The sequence below is a fragment of the Polyodon spathula genome, chromosome 3 (genome assembly GCF_017654505.1).
Source record: "Polyodon spathula isolate WHYD16114869_AA chromosome 3, ASM1765450v1, whole genome shotgun sequence".
In the NCBI taxonomy this organism is placed as follows: Eukaryota; Metazoa; Chordata; class Actinopteri; order Acipenseriformes; family Polyodontidae; genus Polyodon; species Polyodon spathula.
This window is the reverse complement of record NC_054536.1, coordinates 54,509,797-54,535,298: the sequence shown is the minus strand read 5'-3', so window position 1 is coordinate 54,535,298 and position 25,502 is coordinate 54,509,797. Positions and strand designations below refer to the sequence as shown.

The 25,502-nt window shown below is 37.5% G+C and overlaps 2 protein-coding genes across 2 annotated transcripts; one reads left to right on the top strand and one right to left on the bottom strand.

Annotated features, from left to right (window-relative positions):
• Positions 1–5,569: 5,569 nt before the first annotated feature.
• LOC121313184 (ribonuclease P protein subunit p38-like) lies at positions 5,570–7,815 on the top strand. Its single transcript, XM_041245480.1, has 2 exons — positions 5,570–5,739; positions 6,206–7,815. The coding sequence occupies exon 2, from the start codon at positions 6,241–6,243 to the stop codon at positions 7,084–7,086; it is 846 nt and encodes a 281-aa protein (XP_041101414.1). The 5' UTR covers positions 5,570–5,739; positions 6,206–6,240; the 3' UTR covers positions 7,087–7,815.
• Positions 7,816–9,247: 1,432 nt separating this feature from the next.
• LOC121313182 (glycylpeptide N-tetradecanoyltransferase 2-like) lies at positions 9,248–25,017 on the bottom strand. The gene is made up of 12 exons (XM_041245477.1): positions 24,851–25,017; positions 23,040–23,157; positions 21,225–21,369; positions 20,120–20,238; positions 17,221–17,312; positions 16,662–16,778; positions 16,119–16,289; positions 15,636–15,744; positions 14,637–14,807; positions 12,864–13,031; positions 12,225–12,362; positions 9,248–10,940 (listed from the first exon to the last, which is right to left on the bottom strand). The coding sequence occupies exons 1-12, from the start codon at positions 24,961–24,963 to the stop codon at positions 10,920–10,922; spliced, it is 1,482 nt and encodes a 493-aa protein (XP_041101411.1). The 5' UTR covers positions 24,964–25,017; the 3' UTR covers positions 9,248–10,919.
• Between the last annotated feature and the right edge of the window lie 485 nt (positions 25,018–25,502).

Here is a 25,502-nt window from a genome sequence, read left to right as displayed (position 1 = left end):
CCATTTGTGACCCCTGGTCCTTGTTTCTTTTTTCAGGTCGAAAAAGTCCCTTGGGTCGACATTGTCAATACCTTTTAGTATTCTGAATGCTTGAATTAGGTCGCCGCGTAGTCTTCTTTGTTCAAGACTGAACAGATTCAATTCTTTTAGCCTGTCTGCATATGACATGCCTTTTAGCCCGGAATAATTCTGGTCGCTCTTCTTTGCACTCTTTCTAGAGCAGCAATATCTTTTTTATAGCGAGGTGACCAGAACTGAACACAATATTCAAGATGAGGTCTTACTAGTGCATTGTACAGTTTTAACATTACTTCCCTTGATTTAAATTCAACACTTTTCACAATGTATCCGAGCATCTTGTTGGCCTTTTTTATAGCTTCCCCACATTGTCTAGATGAAGACATTTCTGAGTCAACAAAAACTCCTAGGTCTTTTTCATAGATTCCTTCTCCAATTTCAGTATCTCAGTATTTCTAATGCACATTTTTATTTCCTGCATGCAGTACCTTACACTTTTCTCTATTAAATGTCATTTGCCATGTGTCTGCCCAGTTCTGACCTTTGCTGCTGCAACAGTGTTTGCCATTATTTTTGTGTCGTTTGCGAATTTAACAAGTTTGCTTACTATACCAGAATCTAAATCATTAATGTAGATTAGGAATAGCAGAGGACCTAATACTGATCCCTGTGGTACACCGCTGGTTACCACACTCCATTCTGAGGTTTTTCCTCTAATCAGTACTTTCTGTTTTCTACATGTTAACCACTCCCTAATCCATGTACATGTGTTTCCTTGAATCCCTACTGCGTTCAGTTTGAGAATTAATCTTTTGTGTGGGACTTTGTCAAAAGCTTTCTGGAAATCTAAATAAACCATGTCATATGCTTTGCAATTATCCATTAACGATGTTGCATCCTCAAAAAATTCAAGCAAGTTAGTTAGACACGATCTCCATTTCCTAAAACCATGTTGACTGTCTCCCAGGACCCTGTTACCATATAGGTAATTTTCCATTTTGGATCTTATTATAGTTTCCATAAGTTTGCATATACTAGAAGTCAGGCTTACTGGTCTGTAGTTACCTGATTCAGTTTTGTTTCCCTTTTTGTGGATCGGTATTACATTTGCAATTTTCCAGTCTGTCGGTACCACCCCTGTGTCAAGAGACTGTTGCATGATCTTGGTTAGTGGTTTGTAAATAACTTCTTTCATTTCTTTGAGTACTATTGGGAGGATCTCATCCGGCCCAGGGGATTTGTTTATTTTAAGAGCTCCTTGTCCCTTTAACACTTCTGCCTCGGTTATGCTAAAGTTATTTAAAACTGGATAGGAACTGGATGACATGTGGGGCATGTTGTCCATATCCTCCTTTGTAAAAACTTGTGAAAAGTAATCATTTAATATATTTGCTATTTTCTTTTCTTCATCTACGATTTTGCCATATGTATCTCTTAGACATTTAACCTCCTCTTTGAACGTTCTCTTGCTGTTGTAATATTGGAAAAACATTTTGGAATTGGTTTTAGCCCCCTTAGCAATGTTCATTTCTATTTCTCTCTTGGCCTTTCTAACTTCCTTTTTGACTTGCGTTTGCAGTTCCGTGTACTCTTTCTGCGTACTTTCTTTTTGGTCCCTTTTTAACGCTCTGTAAAGTGCCTTTTTTCGCTGAATATTTTTTTAATTGATCTATTAAGTCATTTTGGAAATTTAGTTTTACATTTAGATTTGTCTACTTTAGGGAAGTAATTGTTTTGCGCCTCTAGTACTACATTTTTGAAGAACAGCCATCCTTTATCTGTGGATTTTTTCTCTATTTTACTCCAATCTACTTCTGTTAGTCTCTGTTTCATACTTTCATAGTTTGCTTTTCTAAAATTGTAAACCTTAGCTTTAGTCATTACTTTTGGGGTTTTAAAAAACACTTCAAATGAGACCATGTTGTGGTCTGAGTTTGCTAGTGGTTCTCTGACCTCTGTTTTAGTTATTCTGTCTTCGTTATTTGAAAAGACTAAATCAAGGCATGCCTCCCCTCTAGTCGGTGCCTTGACAAATTGTGTTAGGAAGCAGTCATTTGTCATTTCCACCATTTCAATTTCATCCTTCGTGCTACCCACCGGGTTTTCCCATTTTATATGGGGGAAGTTGAAATTAGTATGGCTTCTCCTTTGCTACATGCATTTCTAATGTCATTGTATAACAGATTATTTTGCTCACCGTCTGAATCTGGCGGTCTATAGCATGCTCCTATTATTATGCCCTTTGAATTTTTGTCCGTTATTCTGACCCATATTGATTTGGCTTTATTTTCTTTGTCCAGGTTTAACACCTGGGCTTCAAGACTGTTTCTTATGTATAGCGCTACCCCTCCTCCTCTTCTGTCCTGCCTGTCTTTCCTATACAGTGTATACCCACATATTATATTCGTCCCCATCACTCTCAGACAACCAAGTTTCTGTAACACCTATCACATCATAGTTACTTGTTAGTGCAGTAGCTTCAAGTTCTAGAATTTTGTTTCTGATACTTCTAGCATTTAGATAAATACATTTAATGGTTGTCTTACCTGAGTTGTTGTCCTTGTTTTGATGCGGTCTCCCTTCTGTTTTTTTGTTGATTTCTCCCCCCTTCCTTTCTAGTTTAAATGCTTCTGAACCTGCTCGAGGATCTTTTCTCCAAGTAGACTGGTTCCCTTTTTATTTAAGTGCAGTCCGTCCCGTCTATACAGATAGTCCTCGTTGTAGAATGTGGTCCAATGATCAAGACAGGTGAAGCCTTCCCGTGTGCACCACGTCTTCAGCCATGCGTTTAGATTAATTATTTCCAGCTGTCCATATGGTCCTTTGCAAGGTGCTGGTAGTATACCAGAAAATACCACAGTTTTGGTTTTCTCTTTTAATTTCCTTCCTAGCTCTCTGAATTTGTTTTGCAGGGATTTTGGTCTATCTCTTCCAATGTTGTTTGTACCAATGTGGAAGACTACTACCGGGTCGTCTCCTGTTCATTCTAGGAGCCTGTCCACGTTCTCAGTGATGTGCTTGACAAAGGCTCCCAGAAGGCAGAACACTGTTGTAGTAAGGGGGTCCAAACTGCGAATTGAACTTGCTGTGTTTCTCAATATGGAGTCCCCAACAATCATGACCTCCCTTCTTTTTGCTGTCTGGTCACCACTGTCAATAAGGTCCTGGATGGTGTTCCTTTTGTTCTTTTGTTGTTGGTTCTGCTCATCAAAATTCTGAAGTGACTCAAATTTGTTGGTTGTTTTGATTTCTGTGTTTGACAAAGTTTCTGAAGTGACTCAAATTTGTTGGTTGTTTTGATTTCTGTGTTTGACGAAGTTTTTTTTTTTCCCTGCTTCTGCCTACCTGAACCCAGCTGTTCTGACCTTCTATCTCCCTGGTGGCTTTCAGTCTGTTAGGGGTGATGCAGACTTCCAAGGTGCAGGTGCAGCTCAAAACAGGACTAAAAAGAACAGAGGGGATAGGATCCAACAGACAACCGGTGGCTTTCATACAAAGGGCCAGGTCTGTAAGAGAATTAAGAGTGAGAGGTGTAAAACGGGATAGAGAGGACCCCGCAAAGCCAGACGGACCGAGAGATTGTGCAGGAGAAGTCTGAGAAGAGTTACTAAGGTGTAGGTGGATATTGTCAATCTTAGACTTTAAAAACTCTAAGAAACTATTGCATAGCTGATGTGAAGTAGGTAATGTGGAGGTACAGTTAGGCTTTAACAATCTATCAATAGTAGAGAACAAGTGTCTAGGATTATCTTGATTATTAGAAACAGTATTTGCAAAATAGCTCAATCTGGCAGCTGCCAAGAAGCCCTGTATTCAACCAGAGATTCCTTCCAGGAGTGTAGATGGACAGTAAAAGCAGAATCCTGCCATATACGCTCAATTTTACGACAGCAATTCTCAAGAGTGCAGCTCCATAGTATACCATGGCGCACGGTTGGTGTAGGAGACGTACCTAGTCTTGACTGGGGCCAGGGAGTCTACGGTATTAACTAAGAGACTTTATTTATTTTAGTTATTTTAATTAATTTAATTTAGACTGAAAAGTTCAATTTTTTTCTTGTCTGACCACAAAACCTTTTTCCACCTGTCTGCAGTATCATCAACATGCTTTTTCACAAACTCCATATGTGCGTTAAGATGAGGCTTTTTGAGTAATGGCTTCTTTTTTGCCACCAGTTGTGGCCCTTTGTGTAGGAACCGGCTTATTGTTGATGTGTGAACACTGACTCCCATCTCAGACAATGCAGATCTCTCAACGTCATTGTTGGCTTCAGAGTGACATCCCGAAACAGTTTCCTGCTTGCCCGGCTGCTCAGTTTGGGAGAACGACCTGATCTGGGTAGTGTCTGGATGGTTCACTTCTTAATGATGGACTTCACTGAGAGGGATAATCAGCGCCTTTGAAATTTTCATGTACCCTTCTCCTGCTCTGTGCCTCTCTACCACTTTATCCCTGACTTGTTTCGAAAACTCCTTGGTTTTCATGGTTGCTTTGTTGGATCACTATAAGAGTTACAGCTTGAAAGTCTTTGTATACCGGAGGGGCATTATCTACAAGATAAACCACTTTGAGTACACACAGGCTGAAATCATTTGGACCTGAGCTGATTTAGGGCTGCAGTAGCAAAGGGGCTGAATACTTATGCAACTGAGATTAATCTGTTTTTCTCTGTAAATCTTATTTATATTCTATATGCATTTTTAACACTGTCAATGTGGAGTAGTTTGTGTAGATTCTACATGTAAAACCTAATTTGAACGCGTTGTGGAGTACGCTCAGGTGCCAACAAAATGTGAAAACTTTGCAGGGGTGTGAATACTTCTGCAAACCACTGTATGTATGTATGTATGTATGTATGTATGTATGTGTGTGTGTATATATATATATATATATATATATATATATATATATATATATATATATATATACACACACACACACACACACACACACACAGCGATTTATTTTTGAAGTATGTATTCAAATTAAACTGAACTATAAATAATCCGCATTGTAGCTTTCTATGCTCCAACCACCCATGACACAGGTGATAAGTACAGTATACCTAGGTCTTCTGTTTTTCGATGTTTATTCATTTTATTTATTTATTTATTTATTTTGTGTGTTTATTCTGAGCTATCTTGGCGTTCTACTTTTCGGGGCTTTCGTTTTTGATATACTGTATGAAATTTGTTTTCGGTTACTTTACTTTTTGGGTTTTTTCTGTCAACATATATACAGTAGTAACTCGACAGTACTTGCACACAAGTTGTACCTTCTTTCCTTAGCTGTCTTCCACAACGAAATCCTTATGGTCACTGACACATTCTTCTGGGGTTTTTGTGTGTAGGCATTTCCTCTTTACATTTCGCCACAATGTAACATTTGCTAAAATATTTGTGACCATGTTAAGTTTAAATATTCTCGTGCAGAAAAAAAAATTGCCACAATTTGCAATTCTGTTTTAAATCCTCCGTATCTTAACTGTAATACATCTTTAAATCCTGCTAACAACCCTCCATTCCTAATTGTAACCTCGTTTTAAATCTCGCAAGCAGTCTCAAAATACCCACCTACAACATACAACTGCTTATAAATTTGTGATTGGCTGTTGTAAAACAGAGCAATAAAGTTGTTGAAAGCAATCCAAAATGGCCGCACCCGTGAAAGCAGATGTCCGAAGATCTTCTGTATGTTTTCAGTTTGTTGGAAAGTAAAATGTAAGTTTTGCGTTACGTTTAGATACTTATTTGTTTATAAATGTATTATTTAGTGTTTGACGTATTCTTGCTAAAGTCAACTGTGTTTGTAAGAAATGCATGTGGCTAACTAACTCATGTACCGTTTTCCCGGTTTTATTTTATTTTTTAGCATACTAGATCAACTGCTAATATACATTTTTAAATTATTATTATTTGTATTGAATTACGTATTGTAAAGGTTTTGTTGCTGAGAACCTAGAAGAAAACGAGTTTGGATAAAACAAGATGCAAGTTTTTTTTTTTTTTTTAAAACATAATGTGTTATCTAAAACATTTAACAAAAGCGCAGCCAAGTAGCAATAAAAAAACAAGCCATGCAAATGTGTTATCTACAAAAAGTACCAAATTACCCAACCTAAATGACTCGTACAAATAAACAGAAAACTGACAGCCTTCAATTATCTTCTTCTCTTTCTCTTTTCAGTTTTAAAAAGTAGGTGCGAACACACACAGTGAAATATGTCAACACCTGTACGAAAAGTAAAGCAGGTACCTGCCAAAACATCTTTCAACAGTCCATACAGTATTGCATGGTGCCCTTTGCCAAGTGCGGACATGCATTTTATTCTGCAGCTATTACAAGACAAATTTAAACAAATTGGTCTGCACAAGAGGGAACCTCCAAAACGAAAAAGAAAATGCCAAACTGCTAAAAAATCAGAAAGTAGCGACCAAATGGAGCTTGAGCAAACTCCCCATGAAGAAAAGAAAGAGATGCCTGAAAGCATGCCTCCAGTAACAGAACCAGGATGGACTGACCTGTCTCTCAGAAAACAGTTGGCTATAGGAATCAACGAAGTAACCCGGGCTCTGGAAAAGAACGAACTTTGCCTAGTGTTAGTTTGCAAATCTGTGAAGCCTGCTCATATGACCACTCACTTAATTCAGCTAAGTGTATGTCGTGCAGTCCCTGCTTGTCAGGTGCCACGTCTGAGTGAGAATATAGCTGCTGTGCTGGGTCTTAAGTGTGCCCTGGCACTGGGCTTCAAAAGAAACTCGGAAAGCTTCACTGATGAAGTCAAAGCCATAATACCAAAAGTCCCTTCACTGCAGGTTTCTTGGATTCATCAAGATAGTAAAATTGCCACGGAAGATACAAGTCTTTCCAGAGAAGAAACTGTCACACAAGGAGGGCCGAAGGAAGGGTTTGACGAGCCGCTCAAGAAGCGGAAGCTTGGTGAGGATTCGCCAGAAGAGGAGCTGAAAAGTGAAGAAGTGATAACTTTGCAACCCCTTAAAATAAAAAAGGTGATTCCTAACCCCCAAAAGATACGCAAGCCAAAACTGAAAAAGCAGAAGAAATAGCACACCTAACTATTCCTATTTCATATGAACAAGCTGAGGTGTCTGGATTTGTAACTAAAAGTAGTAAATGGAACACATCACAAAATGTGAGCAGAACTGGCCACACATAAGCCTAAAATCACCAATGTAACATATTTTAAATATTCTTGTGCAGACAAAAAAAAAGAGGGATGGTGTTACAGGACTAGCAAAATCATGCAGTAGTGCCTAAGGTATTCATTTTAGTATTTGTAATATGCATGTTTGTTAACCTAGAAAGGTGGTGAATGTTGATCCTTGTATTTTTTTCCAACCGGTTACTGCAGTAACCTTTATACAGGATTATATGATATTGTGGAAAGAGCAGATCGCTTTCTGAAGACTACCACTGTATAAAGTGCTGCAGTATGTTGCCCATTGTTTATTCTTCCACCTTTTCCTGTTTTCTTTGCTCGCAGGTGATTTGTCTTTACACTGCATTTTCTTTTGCTAGTCCATCTCTCTAAACTGTGATTGTAATCTTGCAGTTGATTTAAATATGACAGATTTACCTTTCAAATCTTCAAGAAAATTGTACAAGCATTCCAGTTCATAAAACAAAACAGGACAGAGCCTCAAAATAAACAAAACCAATTTCACACAGGTTTCTGTTCATTTATTTCCCTGCTCCAATTGCAATCTGTATCTAGGTTTGGCAGACACAAAGAAAACTACTTTGTTTTTAATAAATATTGTCATGTTGAACAATGAGGGAAATGTATGTAGTGTTTAATTGTGTTTTTGATGGCTACATGTTGTTTGACTACAGGAACAGAAAATATACACAAAAAGTTAACTTCAAAGTTTGGATGACTTTATTCAATTAAATATCCATGCTGGTAAATCCTAAAATGTATCCAAAATAAGAAGTTACTTTAAATGGTCCTGGTTTTTCTCCTTCCTCAGCAATCATTTAAGGCTTAAAAAACCCCCAAAAAACAGACTTTCAAACAGCTGTACATTATACGGTATTATAAATTGCGAAGAACATCTGCTTCTTAGGTCTGCTATAAGCCCACTGAGTGATTAATACAGTAACAATTGCACAGTATGAATCACTGCTAGAGATGGCTTGTAAACTGCTGGGCAAAAAAAACCAAAAAAAACAGCATATATATGTCTATATACACTTATTTTTTTCTTGTACAGGGCAGCATTGTTTAAGATATGGGATTGCCCAAAAACATCTTTCATGTCTAATGTTTGGTCTCAGTACCCCTGGGGTTTGAGTGGAACCAGTGCATTTCAGTTAGCAGAAAAAATAAACAGGCATGTGAACAGAGGATTACATGGGACAAGAATACAAGACTTGTGTAGCTCTGCTTGAAGTACAATGCATAGTTTTCATTGTTAAACTTGGGTAAAAAACAACAGGGTCCCTTCATTTAGTGGTCATTTATTAACAGAAATCACATTTAACCTTTTTTTTATTTTTTTTGCCCAACGCTATAGCAGGGTAGATGACTCTCAGGGGCTTCCTATAACATCCCAGAACACCATTTCTAATGGACAGAAGGCAAGGAGCTCAGATTTTATTGAGCTTGATACATGCACAGACTCAGCAATTGAAAGATAATGACAAGAATTGTATAGCCTTCAGCATAGATTACACTGTGTAACAATTTTTTTTTTTTTTTTTTGTTCCTGGGTAGTAAGTGTTATTTCCTAATTGCTTATGCCTCAAAAGTATAGAAAATGGCTATTATTCCCCACAGACTTTGCTTTTGTGACCAGGACAGTGATATTTTGAAATATCACTATTTCCAATGGGAAAATGGACAAATGTGTGTCTTTTCGTTCACATAAGTCAGAAAAAAACAACATATGAATCCAAATTAACATGTATTTATACTGAAGTAATACAAAGATGACTACAAAAGATTTAGAATCATACTGTATTTACAGTATTGTCGTAAATCTCGAAAAACTACTCCTAAATCTTTTGTAGTCATCTTTGTATTACTTTAGTATAAATACATGTTAATTTGGATTCATATGTTGTTTTTTTCTGACTGTATGTGAATGAAAAGACACACATTTGCCCATTTTCCCATTGGAAACAGTGATATTTTGAAATATCACTGTCCTGGTCACAAAAGCAAAGTTTGTGGGGAATAATAGCCATTTTCTATACTTTTGAGGCATAAGCAATTAGGAAATAACACTTACTATCCAGGAACAAAAATTGTGTTACATAGTGTTATGTCTGTGGTGGGATGAACTGTAAAGGATGCCTTCATCTGAAAACCTATTGCAAGCCCAGATTTTATTTCTTTCCTGTTCAAGCCTTTATTGGAAGAGGCATTCATCTTCGGGTAAAACTGCTTTCACCCAAGACATTGCACATTTCACAAAGCCACATCAAAAACATTTACAAAGTTTTGATAAAAGCAGTTATTCAAGTATAAAGCAGCACTAGTCAAAAATAAAACAATACAACTTTTTGACTTGTTTTAATAGACTGTACTAGGGATTGATGACCTTTGAAACGTCAAACTTCAATACTAAACCACATCTGATGCAGTTCAATATTTAATGACTGCAGGAAAAGCAATGCACATTCTTTCCAGCAGAATATGACCAGCGACTGTACACATTTACTATAGATGCAAACAGAGAAAACAGACACTTTCTAAAAAGGGCAGACAGATGCTTGGAGACCAGCTAGAGTTCAGTTATACTTTAGGTGGAATTGATTAAATCCTCAAAAGAGGCAGGTATGTAATTCACCCTATTGTGATCAGTGCAACACAGGGATGTCTGCTGTGCATATAACGTGATACAGCAGGGCCTTAAAGGCCAGACAGAATGTTCCAATGCCACTAAAGATGGCTCTCTGCGATATGTTAGTTCATCAAGTACAATAAGTAGACATGCCTTCTTGTACTGTAACAAAATAACTTCTCTTGTCTAAAGAAGCAAGCCTGCATCAATGAATTACAGGTGTTTCTGTCAATGTAAATATTTAACCAAAATATCATCTGCATTTTGAATGGATTATACAGTACTTAAGAAGCAATGGGTAATATTAAGCAGCTAGTACTGTACACTGACTCAGAAATAAGGGATCCAAAATGTAGTTTACTATTATAGTAACTATCAGAAATGTCCAAGCATTGAAAGAGTAACCACTATTAAATGTAATATGGATTTCAATGGGTTATCTCTAGCATATACTGTTAAAAAAAATAACTCAGGCATTACCAAAGAGCTTTAGAGTGCAAAAACCCAGATCCTGTCTTCTGCCATCTTTCACCTGCTCCAAAATTAGACATCAACGATAGGTTAAAAAAAAACAACAACTTTGGATTCTTCATTATTTTCAATTAACTGCACAAAACACGTATTTGAATAAATATCTGGCTTAATACTAGAAACCAGCAACAATTTCTCTTTCACACAAACATCTACCATTGCACCTCTGTCGTACAAAAAATGAATCAATAAGACAGTTTCTTCGCCTTTTTGTTTTACTCCTGGCCAACTTAGGAGCAAGCTGTGTATGTGTGGACTGAAGACGATGACATTTTCCTTATTGAACGGACAAAATATAAATATAAAATTCAGTCTCAGGCAGTCTGTATGATTTCACATTCAAGATGCAAATGTTTAGAAGAAACATCACTCGGCTACAATCTGAATTCGTAATGTTCTCGTATTGACCAAACAAGCCAGAGAAGATCAAGTGAAGTGATGATACCATTCACTTGATTGTTTCAGGTTTGTGTGCATCTTCCTGGAAGCAACCCAGCATTAAAATAAAACAGAACGCTGGCTCGTTTTTTGATTGTTAACTAGTAGGTCAACAAAATTGGCTATTGTAGTACAAGAGCAACCTGAAAGACAAAAACATTGTGTTACTTTGCTGGCTACAAAAGCAGCAACATGTAATTCAAAATGTAACATGGTAATGTCTGGAGCCTGTCCACAGTAAATAATGTACTTTGACTTCTGAAAAGCTTAGGAGAGTAAATAACTAACTTAAAGCTACTTGTTTTTATTTACTCTCCTGAGCTTTTCAGAAGTCAAAGTAGTGAGCAATTTCTAGAATATGTTTTTCACTTGGAAGTTTTAGTTTTAGTTTTAGGATGTGTAGATCAATGAAAAAAAAAAAAAAAAAAAAAAAACTATTTTAATGTATTTTAATTCCAGGCTATAAGGCAACAAAAGGTGAAAATTTGAAAGAGGGTGTAGACTTTCTATAGGCACTATATATATATATATATATATATATATATATATATATATATATATATATATATATATATATATATATAGTGTGAAATAGCAGGGAGGGGGTTAAAATTCCTCCCCGTTAAAAACATGTGAGAATACACGTTTGGGTGAACGGGCTAAGGGTGTTAATTGCTTTATTGTTTAGTTATCCCCTGCACCTGGTGGTAATTGTCAATTAGAGCCAGGTGCAGGGTATTTAAGAGAGGCAGCCAGACTGATCAGGGCTGCTGAGTGGAGAGCCCGACTGTGTGTGTGTGAGATCAGTTGTATTGGAATAAGGTATTGTGTCAAACTGTGTGAAGCCTGTGGAAAGTTTTGTGTTTGTGACAGGTAAATGGCTTAGCCGTCCTGTGGGTTAGTCAGGGATATATCGGTGTATAGTCAGAGCTCCAAAAGAGAGCTAGGTGTTTGTTTCTGTTTGTTTATTTTTGATTTGGTGTTTATTAAAAGTGCGCGCAAGCGCTGGAAAAAAATCAATTTCTGTGTCCTGGGTCCATTCTTAAAGGGGCAACGAACTCTGAAAGTGGCGCAATCTTTCACTATATATATATATATATATATATATATAAGATTACACCCACCCACCCACACACACACAATCAAAATCAAAGGTATTTTTGCTGTTTCCCTCATGACTATGTATTCAAAGCTGACTCTTAACAGAGTCCTAAAGGAATTTGACTATTTTGTATTCCAGAATATAATCCCTTTACCTTACGTTATTATACCATCTGCTCTGTGCCTTAGGGTGACCTACATCCTTTCAACAGACTTCCTTGACAATGAGTAGGACAGCATTTTATCCAGCAAAGCCAACACAATGAGTATTTTATCAAAAGAAACTGAGCAATGGCTCTAGGGAGGGCTGTTAACATAAATCTTACCTTTTCTGGATCCATAGCTGGGCACTTCCAGTTGTACAAATAATACTGCAGATTACCATCGCCTATACCAAATTTCAGCTTTTCGAGGAATGTTTTGTTTTCCATTAAATCCAGTGCATTGAACACATCAAAATCTTTCTGTCAATGTAAAAAAAAAAGACAAAATGATTAACATTAACTTTACATACCCACTCAATTATCGTAGCAAAGTCTGAAAAGATACCTTTGGCCCTGCCTGCATTCCTGTTTTAGTCTGACTGTGTCCAACTGTGACACCCGCTGGGGAGCCTTGGAACTGACACGGCTTGAAGCTCATCTGACTGCCTTCTGTATCTGTCCTGGATCACCTGCTGCACTGCTTGTTAAACTGTTATGGGATTTTATTTTACATTTTTATGATTAATATATCACTTTGCTAAAGAATCAATGAGATAGAAATGCCAAGTTCCTAGCTTTGTTTCAGTGTTCACCCAAATGTCTTCAAAAATAAAATGAGAAAATCCTCAATTGTCTCATTCAAAATTCCTACAGGCTAGGCAGAACGTTGACTCGAGGTGCCATCAGTAGTAATAATAAATAATAAAAAAAACACATTGTATATGGAAGCAACAGTGTGGCATAAAAAGAAAACAACTGTACCAGTTTAGCAAGAATGAGAGCATCATTTATGAGGTCCATGAGTGGGGTTTCTGTGTGCACACTGTAGAAGGAATAGGCAGCCTTAAGGCTTGTGTGAAGAGGATGATGCATAACTGTGGAGGGTAGGGTGTAGAAACTTGTGAAGTCTGTCAAAACTCCACCAGGGCCCTGAAAAACAGAAAGTTACATTCACTTTAAAGTAACACTAGCCCTGTACTCAGTCCTTGTTTCTGAACAATTAATCAGACGGATGCTCTACAGATGTGCCAAACTCAATCCAAGCACAACATTTTGATTAAGTCCCAATTAAGTACGAGTAGCGTGCCGTCTGAAACAATTAATTTTTCCTCAACGCTCTTTTGACGCTAGCAAGCCTTACTCTGCCGCTCAGAGCGGCTCTAGTGCACCTTGGTTTCATAAGGAGTTCCAGCGGCGAACTGAACTAAGCTGTGCTTAATGCTAATATACACAAATGATATACTAAACAGTATCGTGTATCCCACAATGCTAATCAAACATGGTAGCGACCATGGAGGAGCAGCGAGTCAGGGGCTGTATTCTTGAAAGACAAAGCTTAAGAAAGTTAGTTAGAAAATAGTTAAGATCTTCCTAAGATTATTCTTAAATTCAATTGATCTTACGATCGTCCTAAATTTCTTATTAACTTCTTAAATATTGTCTTTAAAAAAATGAATAAATAATTCTGAGTAATATAGGCCTAAGGCAAACTGAATTTAAAATACATGTATTGTGATTTAGCTAAAGACGTGTTACAGTTTAATTAATGTATTTATTTATTTATACTTGTATACGTATGACTAAAAGAAACAAACCACGGAAATCAATCCTTGTTTGCATAAATATTAACATGAACGCAGACTTCTATTAGTTTCATCTGAGCAATTTATTTTGATCTAAACAGAAATAAAACAATAATATAATGACTATTTCAATAATTATCAGTGACAGGCTTTTTAACTAAATGGGGATGCTGTGATTCATGTCATTGTAGCTCGACTTTATAGAAATGCAGCTGTATGAAAATGTATTGTAGCCTAACCCCAGCAGCAGCACCGAGCTCTATTTTTCAACTGAACGAAAATCGTGCTTCTACCTGTGGAATCTGCTCGCTGATCTGTCCTCAGCACTACTGCTTGCAAAAACGGAGATGGTCATCTTAAGAGTAAAAACAGTCCCTAAAGACTGTAAATCTTTTAAATTCAGATGTATTATTATTATTATTATTATTATTATTATTATTATTATTATTATTATCAACAATAAAGGAGACATTAATGATGGTTAAATGTGATTAAAACTTGTTTAGCTGTATTTGTTTGACAGGAGCAAACTGTGTTGTGTAGGCCTACTGTTTTCTTTAAAATAACCATTTGTCTACAATGTGATTTTATTTAAGACACCTTTGGAATAAGTGTGATACGCTTTCGGTTTGCCAGTATGAAACCAATTGATTCATCGAATTTAATAAAGTGCGGCTCTAAACGCATACTTAATTTCAATTGAGTTTGGCATGCCTCTGGAGCACCTGTCTGAAACCGACCTAAGTATATTATTTTAATGATCAGAAGCCAAAGGTTTGATGTTAAAAAATAATATCTACAAATCCTACAGTAAGTTTTATATACTACAAAAGCTCCACCAACCAATTCACAACCATGCAAAACAGTGCACATTATTAAAAGCCCCCCCTGATACAATTATTAGGCAAAGTTCATGAATCAAAGCAAACAATGGAGGTAAAGTATCAATTACCTCCACTACATAGGTGTCAATTATATTCTCTTGTGGCAAGAACCAATGGGTGACTTCTTCCTCATCCATAACCGGTCCTAACTGAAACTGCTTTAGATACTTTTCAAGCAGTTCCTGCACCTGTTTGACATCCTTTTTCTCCATGGTTCGCAAGCCAGCTGTTTTCGTGGCCTGGGAGAACGAGAATGTTTATTTGACACATTCTCCAATTATACAAATACTGTGTAGTACTAACACAATAATATAATACAGAACTGGGCATAGTTATGAGAAGATCACAACTTACAGCAGCTTTTAGATATCTTGCCAGCATGTGCAAGCTTTTATCAGTCTTATTACAAGTTTCAACTATTTGTCACTTAACATTCTTGTGCTCTGTCTTTCGGGTGAGATGTTGTTGTAAGTAAGCAGCTGATGCACAGATCACACACCCTAGAGTCTGTAAGTCGCCTTGGATAAAAGGCGTCTGCTAAATAAATAAACAATAATAAAAAATTAAGAGCCTCTATTTCCAGCCCAGTATTAAAACATGTATGTTTTTGCACATGTGAATAGCATAGACAATGAATAGGCAGCATTACTACATGGTTAAAAGATTATTAATTTTGCCAGTCACTGTGTAACTTTCAAAGTTAAAAGAACAATATATAATTCAACCTAGAAACAGGAAGATTAATTTCATTCAAGCTCTGTTTATCGGGTACTTTTACTTCAATATTTTGACACAGGGATGAAAACATGCGGCTTTTTTGTTCGATCAGCAATTGTGAATGCAATCACTAAATTTTGTGGTAATTAGTTTTTTCTCATGTCTTATAAGAATGTTTCCATAATTATTTCCAGTACTATATATACACACATATAATTGATGAAGGACAAACACAGCACGACACAGCAAACAATATAACAGAAAGTAAAAAATAGGCTGTTTACATGGCCTCTGTTTTGCTTAGTTTACAGGGTAAGCAAACGATTGAAGACAAAGTATAAACTGCTTACATCTGGCAATCTGTAGAGCTTCATTGTTCTCTGCAAAGTCATATTTCTGCTCAAATGGGAAAATTTTACTTCCACCAGTTTTCTGGGATTCAAAGATCGATGCCAATACCTGGACATACAGTACACGTACAGAACTTAAGCCAGAAGAATTGACATTATCATTTAATCACCCTCATTCACCTGGCAAACTGTTTTTTCAGTGAGTTAAGATCCTTTTTTTCCTCATAAACATTACATAAGAGCACCTTCACCTTTGCAAAAGACTTCAAAAAGTAAATGCTGTCCATTTTATTACCCAACATATTAAAAAGTTCAAGATAGAAAGTATAGGGTTGTTGCCACATTACAAACAACATGTTTATATAATCCCCCCCCCCTGAGCAAAATTCCATAACAGTACATGCATTAAACATCAATTCCAGGCCAAAAGTATTGTTTGGTATCTGGTTTGACCACACTCAACTGGACAGGAACGCTTTGTACCTGCATGTGGACACTGGCTTGGGCAGCACCACTCCAGCAGTGTACACAGCCTGGAAAATCCCTTCCAGGTTCACCCTTCGCGTGATTTCCCGGATCAACACCGGCGCAACACGTTTGGATCGCAATTTCTTGTGCACACATAGAAAATTGATTTCTACCATCTTCTTTACACTGGAGCGGGGACAAAATGGATTACTGGATGTTTTCTTGGCGACACTAACAGCTGAATAAACAAGCAAATTCTATTCCTTACACATGTTTATGAATGCACTTCAGAAAGGGATACTTTTTATGACAGATACCTTTTAAAACATGCAACTGCACAACACATCACACTGAACTTAGTATTCAAATTAAACAAAAGTTTTAACTTGAAGTCATTGCTAGTGAAGATAGATTTTTTTATGCAGACATTTCATTGATTAGATTTCCACGTGATGTTAACATTAAACAACTAGGCACTGTTGGAGGCAAATGGGCTAGCAGGAGACAAGGCTTGTTGTCTCTCGTTATCAACATTTGTATGTTCACTTTTTCACTTACCTGTCATAAATGCGAATGCTGGCGGGAATGGCACTAATAAACCCTACTAATTTCTTGTTCGAAGAAACTCTGACTCCACAGTGCCAGTGTGGTAACCAGCCTGGAGGACGCAGTGCCCTGAAAATATACAAAATAAAACCGGAAAAAGCAAAGTCAAAACTGTTAATGCTGATATTATTTAAGATAAAGCTACAAGGTTCATGGAGTTCACTAGGAGGTAACAGTTTTCTAAGTGGACCAAACCAGCTCCAAATGCACTTGATACACCCTCCAGTTACAGCTCCTGTAGGGGAAATTTGCCCTTTCTTTTTAACAGGCAGCTATGTGTGGCTTAATCCTTCTGCAGTGCCTAGTCTAACCGTTTATTTAAAGAAAACAATGCTGCAACAACTGAAAATGAATGACACCCCAGCATTGCAGTTGTGTTCACAGGATTTGTTATGTCACATAGATCACAACTGTAAAGCAATCCAGATACAACACCATTTCTAGACAACCAAATTATTCTTATGAAATATTCATTTCACTAGTGTAAATCAAGGAACATGCAAAAACTTACCATTTTAGGAAATTGGACGAGTAATCAAAGCGGAACATGTTGTCATCATCTTCCACATAATTTTCATTCAGCAGGGTATACAGCTCTTTTAACTATAGGAAAAAACACAACGTGTAGCATTGTTTATTTCAGAACACTTTACCAGGACTCATTTTCCAGAGAGGTCCCCTTTCTATTCCATTGTACATTGTTTTTCCAACTACACTGAACAAAAATATAAATGCAACATGCAACAATTTCAAAGATTTTACTGAGTTAAAGTTCATATAAGGAAATCAGTCAATTGAAATAAATTCATTAGGCCCTAATCTATGGATTTCACATGACTGGGAATACAGATATGCATCTGTTGGTCACAGATACCTTAAAAAAAGGTAGGGGCATGGATCAGAAAATCAGTCAGTATCTGGTGTGACCACCATTTGCCTCATGCAGCACGACACATCTCCTTCGCATAGAGTTGATCAGGCTGTTGATTGTGGCCTGTGGAATGTTGTCCCACTCCTCTTCAATAGCTGTGCGAAGTTGCTAGATATTGGCGGGAACTGGAACACGCTGTCGTACACGTCGATCCAGAGCATCCCAAACATGGCTGATATGTCTAGTGAGTATGCAGGCCATGGAAGAACTGGGATATTTTCAGCTTCCTGGAAGTGTGTACAGATCCTTGCGACATGGGGCCGTGCACTATCATGGTGAAACATGAGGTGATTGAGGCAGATGAATGGTACGACAATGGGCCTCAGGATCTCGTCACGGTATCTCTGTGCATTTAAATTGCCATCAATAAAATGCAATTGTGTTCATTTTCCGTAGCTTATGCCTGCCCATACCATAACCCCACTATGGGGCACTCTGTTCACAACGCTGACATCAGCAAACCGCTCACCCACACTACGCCATAGACGCTGTCTGTCATCTGCCCGGTACAGTTGAAACCGGGATTCATCCATGAAGAGCACACTTCTCCAGCGTGCCAGTGGCCATCGAAGGTGAGCATCTGCCCACTGAAGTTGGTTACGACGTCAAACTGCAGTCAGGTGAAGACCCTGGTGAGGACCACGAGCACACAAATGAGCTTCCCTGAGACGGTTTCTGACCGTTTGTGCAGAAATTCTTTGGTTGTGCAAACCCAGGTTCACCAGCTGTCCGGGTCGCTGGTCTCAGACAATCCCGCAGGTGAAGAAGCCGGATGTGGAGGTCCTGGGCTGGTGTGGTTGCACGTGGTCTGTGGTTGTGAAGCCCGTTGGACATACTGCCAAATTCTCCAAAACGACGGTGGAGGCAGCTTATGGTAGAGTAATGAACATTCAATACTCTGGCAACAGCTCTGGTGGACATTCCTGCAGTCAGCATGCCAATTGCACACTCCCTCAAAACTTGAGACATCTGTGGCATTGTGTTGTGTGACAAAACTGCACATTTTAGAGTGGCCCTTTATTGTCCCCAGCACAAGGTGCACCTGTGTAATGATCATGCCGTTTAATCAGCTTCTTGATATGCCACACCTGTCAGGTGGATGGATTATTTTGGCAAAGGAGAAATGCTCACTAACAGAGAAGTAAACAAATTTGTGCACAACATTTGAGAGAAATAAGCTTTTTGTGCATATGGAAAATTTCTGGGATCTTTTATTTTAGATCATGAAACATGGGACCAACACTTAACATATTCTGTTTATATTTTTGTTCAGTGTATTTCTTATTTAATTGGCCCTCCTGAAGATCAATTGAATAATGAAGAACCTGGTTGGATCAAAGTATTGGAATGAACTGGAAGTAGAAATGTAACAATTAAATCAATGCACAGATTATTGATCACTTGTTCTTAAATTTACAGAGCTTCGATTACATATTGGTGAATGGATGCATCAAATTAAAGCCTAGCTTGAAGTCTCCCATTACCAGTTTACATTAACTCATTGATTATGTAGCTATGCGCTTATACTAGTGCTAGTACGGTAGGTAGCCAATGTCACAGTTATTTAAAAAATGGAAGAATCTGACATGAAGATTGGTAATTTTGGGGTTAAAGGAAAGGGAGGGCAGAAAATCAATGTTTAGCAATTTATTGGATTTCGTGCAGACTGTAAACGCTTCCGACATAAATATTAAAAGTAATGTTCATTAACAAGCACATTTCAGATCAGAATGACTTCTGTTAAAGTTTTTTAAAAAATGTTTTTATCATTAGTCTTAGTGACATAATGTGGTGCACGCATATTCTTTTCAGTTGTTATTTGAACACAAGTCCTTAAGGTTTTATTTTCTATCACAAAAGTGGTCTCATTTGAATGCAAGTTGTGCCTTGCTGTTTAACTATTATGCATTTTTAGTTATTAGCTCTTCTGATAAAAATTCTAATGTTCGTTCTCAATTTCGAGAAATAAAACGGTGTCGATGCATGGCTTATTGTTGATAAATGCGTATGTGATAAGAAACGAGGTTGCCGATTGCCCCATTAACTGCAAGAGCCAAGGTTGCTTTACCCTGCCAAAAACAAAGTACAACAGTACATAACCTGACGAGCCCTGCTGGTTGTGACCAGATCAGGGTTTTCAAGATAAACCTGAGAACCCCAGGTCTTAACAATTACTGAGGACTGCACCTTTTATACCACTTATTTAAATGAATATATAAATGTTAACAAACACACTTCTAAAAGAGTTTCATTTACTACTGTTATAAAGCCAATATGAGATTATAACGGCTTCTTGGAGAACAGCAACCCGCACAACTCCAAGCAGCTGTCTCTTCAACTGTTTCACTTGGAGTAGTAAATTAGCCCAATCAACACCAATGACCCTCACCTGCAGAGAGCTTATCAGGCTCTAATAGGTGACTTTAAATAAAGTTGAGCTGACCTGAAAGCCATATTGCCCCGACATCTTCCAACTTACCACTTCTGCATTGCTCAGGTCCAAGGTGTCCCACATGAAACCCTGAGGTAAAGAGTAAGGTTCCTGGCGAATGTTTTCCTTATCTGGTTCAATAGGGCCATGGGATGTAACAACTTCATCTGGCAAGGAAATGGAATAAACAAAATAGCATACTTTAAATCACCTGTGCTACAGGCAGGTCACTAGCCGTTTTAGAATTTGATGCTGGACTATTTTGTCCGTGACTTGTTACATTACACATCACAGACACACACTAACTGGAATAGGGCAGTAAAATATTTCGATTCATATGCTGGTTTGATGGTTTTAAAGAAAGGGGAAGTTCAACAGCACTGGAAGGGTTAGGGACGGCAATATTATTGCAGGTTTGCACCCTGCAGGGAGTCAACTTGTCTTGAAAACTTAAAATAAACAAAATGCTTATAATGAAGAGCTGAAACGCAACAATAAGGATTAAAAAAAAAAAAGTCAGTCAGATCTTAAGGTGCCTAAATAAAGTTGAGTCAATATAAACAGATTTGTATCATTTTTTGCAAATTCTTTAGCAGCTGCATCTATGTCAGATTTGATTACACTGTTTACCTTCAGGAGTTTAATTTAACATGATTTAACTGTGCAGTAGCTTCCCTTGTTACAGCAAATGGTAAACTGATAATAGATTTTCATCCAAAGAAGCAGGCACAGTAATTTAAGATGTTACCATGAAAAATAGTAAATGTAGCACAAGTTTTGTACTAAACAGGGTCAGCTGCTGCAGGAAAAATAGTTTATTTCTCAAACTGACCATTTTAACAATGGTGACAGCAGAATGCATAAAAATACTTGGGACTACAATTAGGAAGTGTACTAATAAGGATTTTTTTTAGGGAATTAAAAATAACATGATGGAGTTAGATAACTGACCACACCAGATAAAACCACAACACCACAGACTGGTTATGCCCTGTGGACACAGCACATGCAAAGTGAAAAGAAAGGAAAAAGATATGTCCTACAAGAACAAAGACTGCTTGTACCCTGTACCATTTCTCTCCCACAGTGCCAAACTAACTCACTAAATCATTTAATTAGTTTTGAATTAAAACATGGAAAATGTAGTACTTACTAAGCTTAGGAACTGGCTGAGTATCCCAGAACTGGTATTTGTGCTTAGTAGCCTCATCAATATTCTTGGCTGGACCGTGACAAGCTGACAGTAACTCCATTGCTCTCTGAATATCTTGCAATTTTTGCATTGGTATAGCAGGATTCTGCTTGAGAGAAAAAAATAAGCTAATGAAAAAAACACATACAAGTATGAAATAATTTATCAGTCAGAAATGTTGATCTGTCTTCTAATTTTTGCTAAATTGTAAAAATAATAAACTAGTATTAATACTTAATAGTTTAGTGACAATACTGCTTAATACCACCTTATACGAGCAAAGGGAATGTACAAGTTAAAAAACACGGTTCTCAAGCAATTAACCTTTTATTCTGTATAAACAACTTTTTTTTTTTTTTTTTTTTTTTTTTTTTTTTAGTGGCCTAAATTATTTCATTGTTTTCTTCCTAATTTAGTAATGTCCAATTATTTTTTGGCTCAGCCCACTGCTACCACCCCTGTGCTGACTCAGGAGGTGCAAATACCAACAAACGCTGTCCTTCAAAGCGTCTGCCGTCAGGCACCCGCTTTTTTACATATTGCAGAGCCACCATGGGGCCACCCTCAGCTACAGCGTCAGGGGACACCCTGGCCAACTTAAACCTCCCTCCCCCCGGGGCAGCGCTCGGCCAATTGAGCGCCACCCCCTGGGAGCTCCCGTCCTCGGTCCCATAATCATTCCGCAAAGTAATAGCCCGGACTCGAACAGTCCAGACTATAGGGCGCATCCTGCACTCCACGTAGAGCGCCTTTACTGGATGCGCCACTTGGGAGTCCCCATACAACTATTTTCAAATATTTGTTATAAGTAACATAGCAATTCAATGAAACTGTGAAAGAAAAATGTATGTCCAATTAGCTTCCCCATGTTTTTTCTCTGATTTAGAAAGCAGTCCCCGTCATGTATGGTATTAGTCTACCGTGGAGGAAACGTCATCCACACTTATAAAACACTCAACAAACAATGAAAAAGTATAATTCTATGATAAACGTTTCACCTCAAAGCCTTTCTGAATATCTTTAAAACATTACCAGTACAATTATATTCATCACAGTAGTACACGGAGTCTCAGGTGTCAGTGCCACTGGGAAAATAGGCATTTACTGAATCATCACAGCCACAGTAAAGGGTAAATAAACAAAAAACAAATATATTAGTTTCAGTTTATGAATATAAAATGTATAAATGTATTTTTTCTTCATTTATTTTTATTTTTTTTACAACCTTTATGGGCTTCAACTATTTAAAATAATATGCACTTGTATTTTCTTATGTTGTCTCTTCCAGACATGAAGGGGATGTTGGGCAGGAAGCAACATTCCAGGATTGTATACTAAACTACATGACAGATGTGCAGCGTCAATGCACAAATCTTTGAAGTAGTATAGCAGAGTAAGAATTGTCGTTGAAAGACTCCTGTGTGAAACCATAAGTGTGCTGCAAGTCACGTGACAGGTGTATTTAAAGTTGGGATACCGGTAATATTATTATGCAATTTAAAATCAGAACAATGAAACAGGCATTTATTCTAAGCATGAGTGCAAAATCTGATAAGAATTTAGATGTTTATCTGTTGTGCAAAATCCAACTTTCAGATAATCTTATATCTGAATAAAAAAAAGACATTCAGTTATTCTATATTACTTCCACACATGCCAATATTAGTCAGCTTAATTCTACATGTATTTTTTCTTTTGTCATGCAGTTCGGTGTCTCTGTGACTTGCAGCACTGGTACTGCCCGCGATCTCCTCTCACTGTCTGTGGCAGTTGCACCTTTATTTCTTGAGAGTCAGATGCAGAGTCCGACTTCGTTCCCCCAGAGTTCGGCTTCTCCTTCTTGCGCTTCTGCTTTTTCTTCTTCTTCTTGGCTCCCAGATCTCCTCCTGGACTCCTGAGTTGATCAACGCAAACAAAACAGGGATTTACACTGGCTTGTATAATGGCTTGCATGAAGATTAATTCAGAACTATAACAGACTCGATAGTGGTACATTTGGAAATATTAAATGAAACTTTGTAAAATGCAATGACAGACATGTTAACTGAACACATTGCCAAAAGCTTTTGTGTTCACTGAATCTTACAAAGTTAGGAGTCAGTTCAATTGATCTAAACAGCAGTGGACCTAAATACCACAGATGTTTAAATGATTAAAATAGAGCACTTGGTATATAGAGTCTATATGCCTATTTTGCATCCTCTTTAGTGTAAAATAACTATGACTAGCTGCACTGTACAGTAGTTACATATTGTAGCCCCTGCCCTGGAGACTAGCCTCTCATTAACAGAACACATACAGTACCCACAGCCGACAGGAGAGCTCCGAAATGGTGTACTTCAAATAGGCAGCCAGATTTCCAAATACAAGGGCATCGGTTCCCTTAAGAGATGTATCCTACAAAGTTGGAAGCATACAGTATAAACGGTTTCAACTACTGAATCGGTGCATTCCGAATTATTTAACCCTTGGGTTATTATTCCACCTTCTGTCTCATGGAGTGATCAAGTCAACTTCCTAGGGCTAAACAAGTGAAGTTATATATACCCCTGAACTCGGCTTGTGTATGAATTGACTGCCTTTGTCTATTTCTAATCGTTCAAATAGCTTAAAAGAAGAAAAAAGTGTTAACATTTTTTCCTTCAAATTGTGTTTTATTTTACAAACACCAACAATGTAAATATATTCATCTGGCTATGTTTATATACTGTAATGTACATTATTCACGTAAATGTTTAACACATCCATTTCTCTCCTTGTGGCAACATGACAATACAAGTCAACGTCTAAACATTTCTTATGTATCTGAATGGAGCAACAGTCTAGCTTTACTAAATCAGTGTCAAGTCAATGACACAACCTTTAACAACTGTACTAAATGCAACCCAAACATGCCCATTACTTGAATGATTCAAAAATCAAGTAACAATACAACTAAATAAAACAAACTATATCAATCAAAAACAAAGGCTACTCTCATGCTTTAGTAAGTATAACCGATTGCTGTTACAGTGTAGCCAGAGAATGACAGGTGTCTTCGTAACGTTGAATGGTCAACTCCTTGCTTCAGCGCCACTGTATAAGCGTCAGTGTCAAGATGCATGGTCTAAGTGCTAGGCATGTATACTAGCATAGTGTCTTCTTTACCATTAAAAAAAAAAAAATCGTTGTCAATTTGAAACGGATCGATTACCTATCGTGCATGTACTACAAGGCTATGACATGTATGCTGGTGTAAAAACAAGTATAGGACAATAATGAATACTGTACAATGCGCCCGTTTGACTGGATTAATTTTAATTTATTAACTTTAAATTTACTGTAGTTCGAAACCACAAAAAACACCCTCATATGTCTGTCTATTATCTGTCTTAAAAGCCGTCATTTTTACAGCAATGTTTCCTTCTGTTCCGTTCGTGCATCAAACGAATACCGTAATTCAATCAAACTGGAAATAAGCGAAGGGCCTTTTGAGAATTGCATGTACTAGTGTGTACTGTGTATGCTACACCTCTAGCTGCCATTTCTAATGTAGGTGTGGGTAATATCGAATTCTTTTAAATGCTTTTTTGTTTTTCGATGCCTACCCTTGCATATGCTCATTTTCCTCCTCGTTGTCTCCGTCTATACCGCAGGTATCTTGGTCGTCCAGCTCCAGACTCTGCTGACTGGCTGCAGATTCGCTGTCCTCCGCCATCATGGAGAGAAATGCTGAAAAAATCTAGAAAAACGGAGACAGAGAGCAATAAAAGAAAAATAATTTAAAAAAAACATACACATACACACAGGAAAATGGACAGAAACAGCTCCCTCTACCGGTTGTCCTCCGCGTGTCGGGGAGTCACTGGCTGAGAAGAGATTTGTGAAACGGTGTTTGATATTTTAGGATTGGAATACTAATTGAAACTGCAAACGTGGATTCACAGACGCATTTGAGCATATCAAAAGTACCAGTAGTAAGACTGCCGCTGCTTTAAGTTAAATTAAATGCACTATGAATAGGTATATTAGAATATTAGTGACAATGTGAACGTTCCCTTTTGGTAAGTATACAATTGTTAGACAGTAAATACGTGTTTAATTTGTATTTTTATTATATTGATAACAACACCTGCGGTTTAATTGAATGATAGTATAACTATCTGTGTTGTACCGTACTTCTGTTGTGTAGGTATGTTTACGTGCTATGTGTGTCTTTTGTCGTTGGCCTTGTTGGTAATTGTGTTCTCTTCCCCCTCT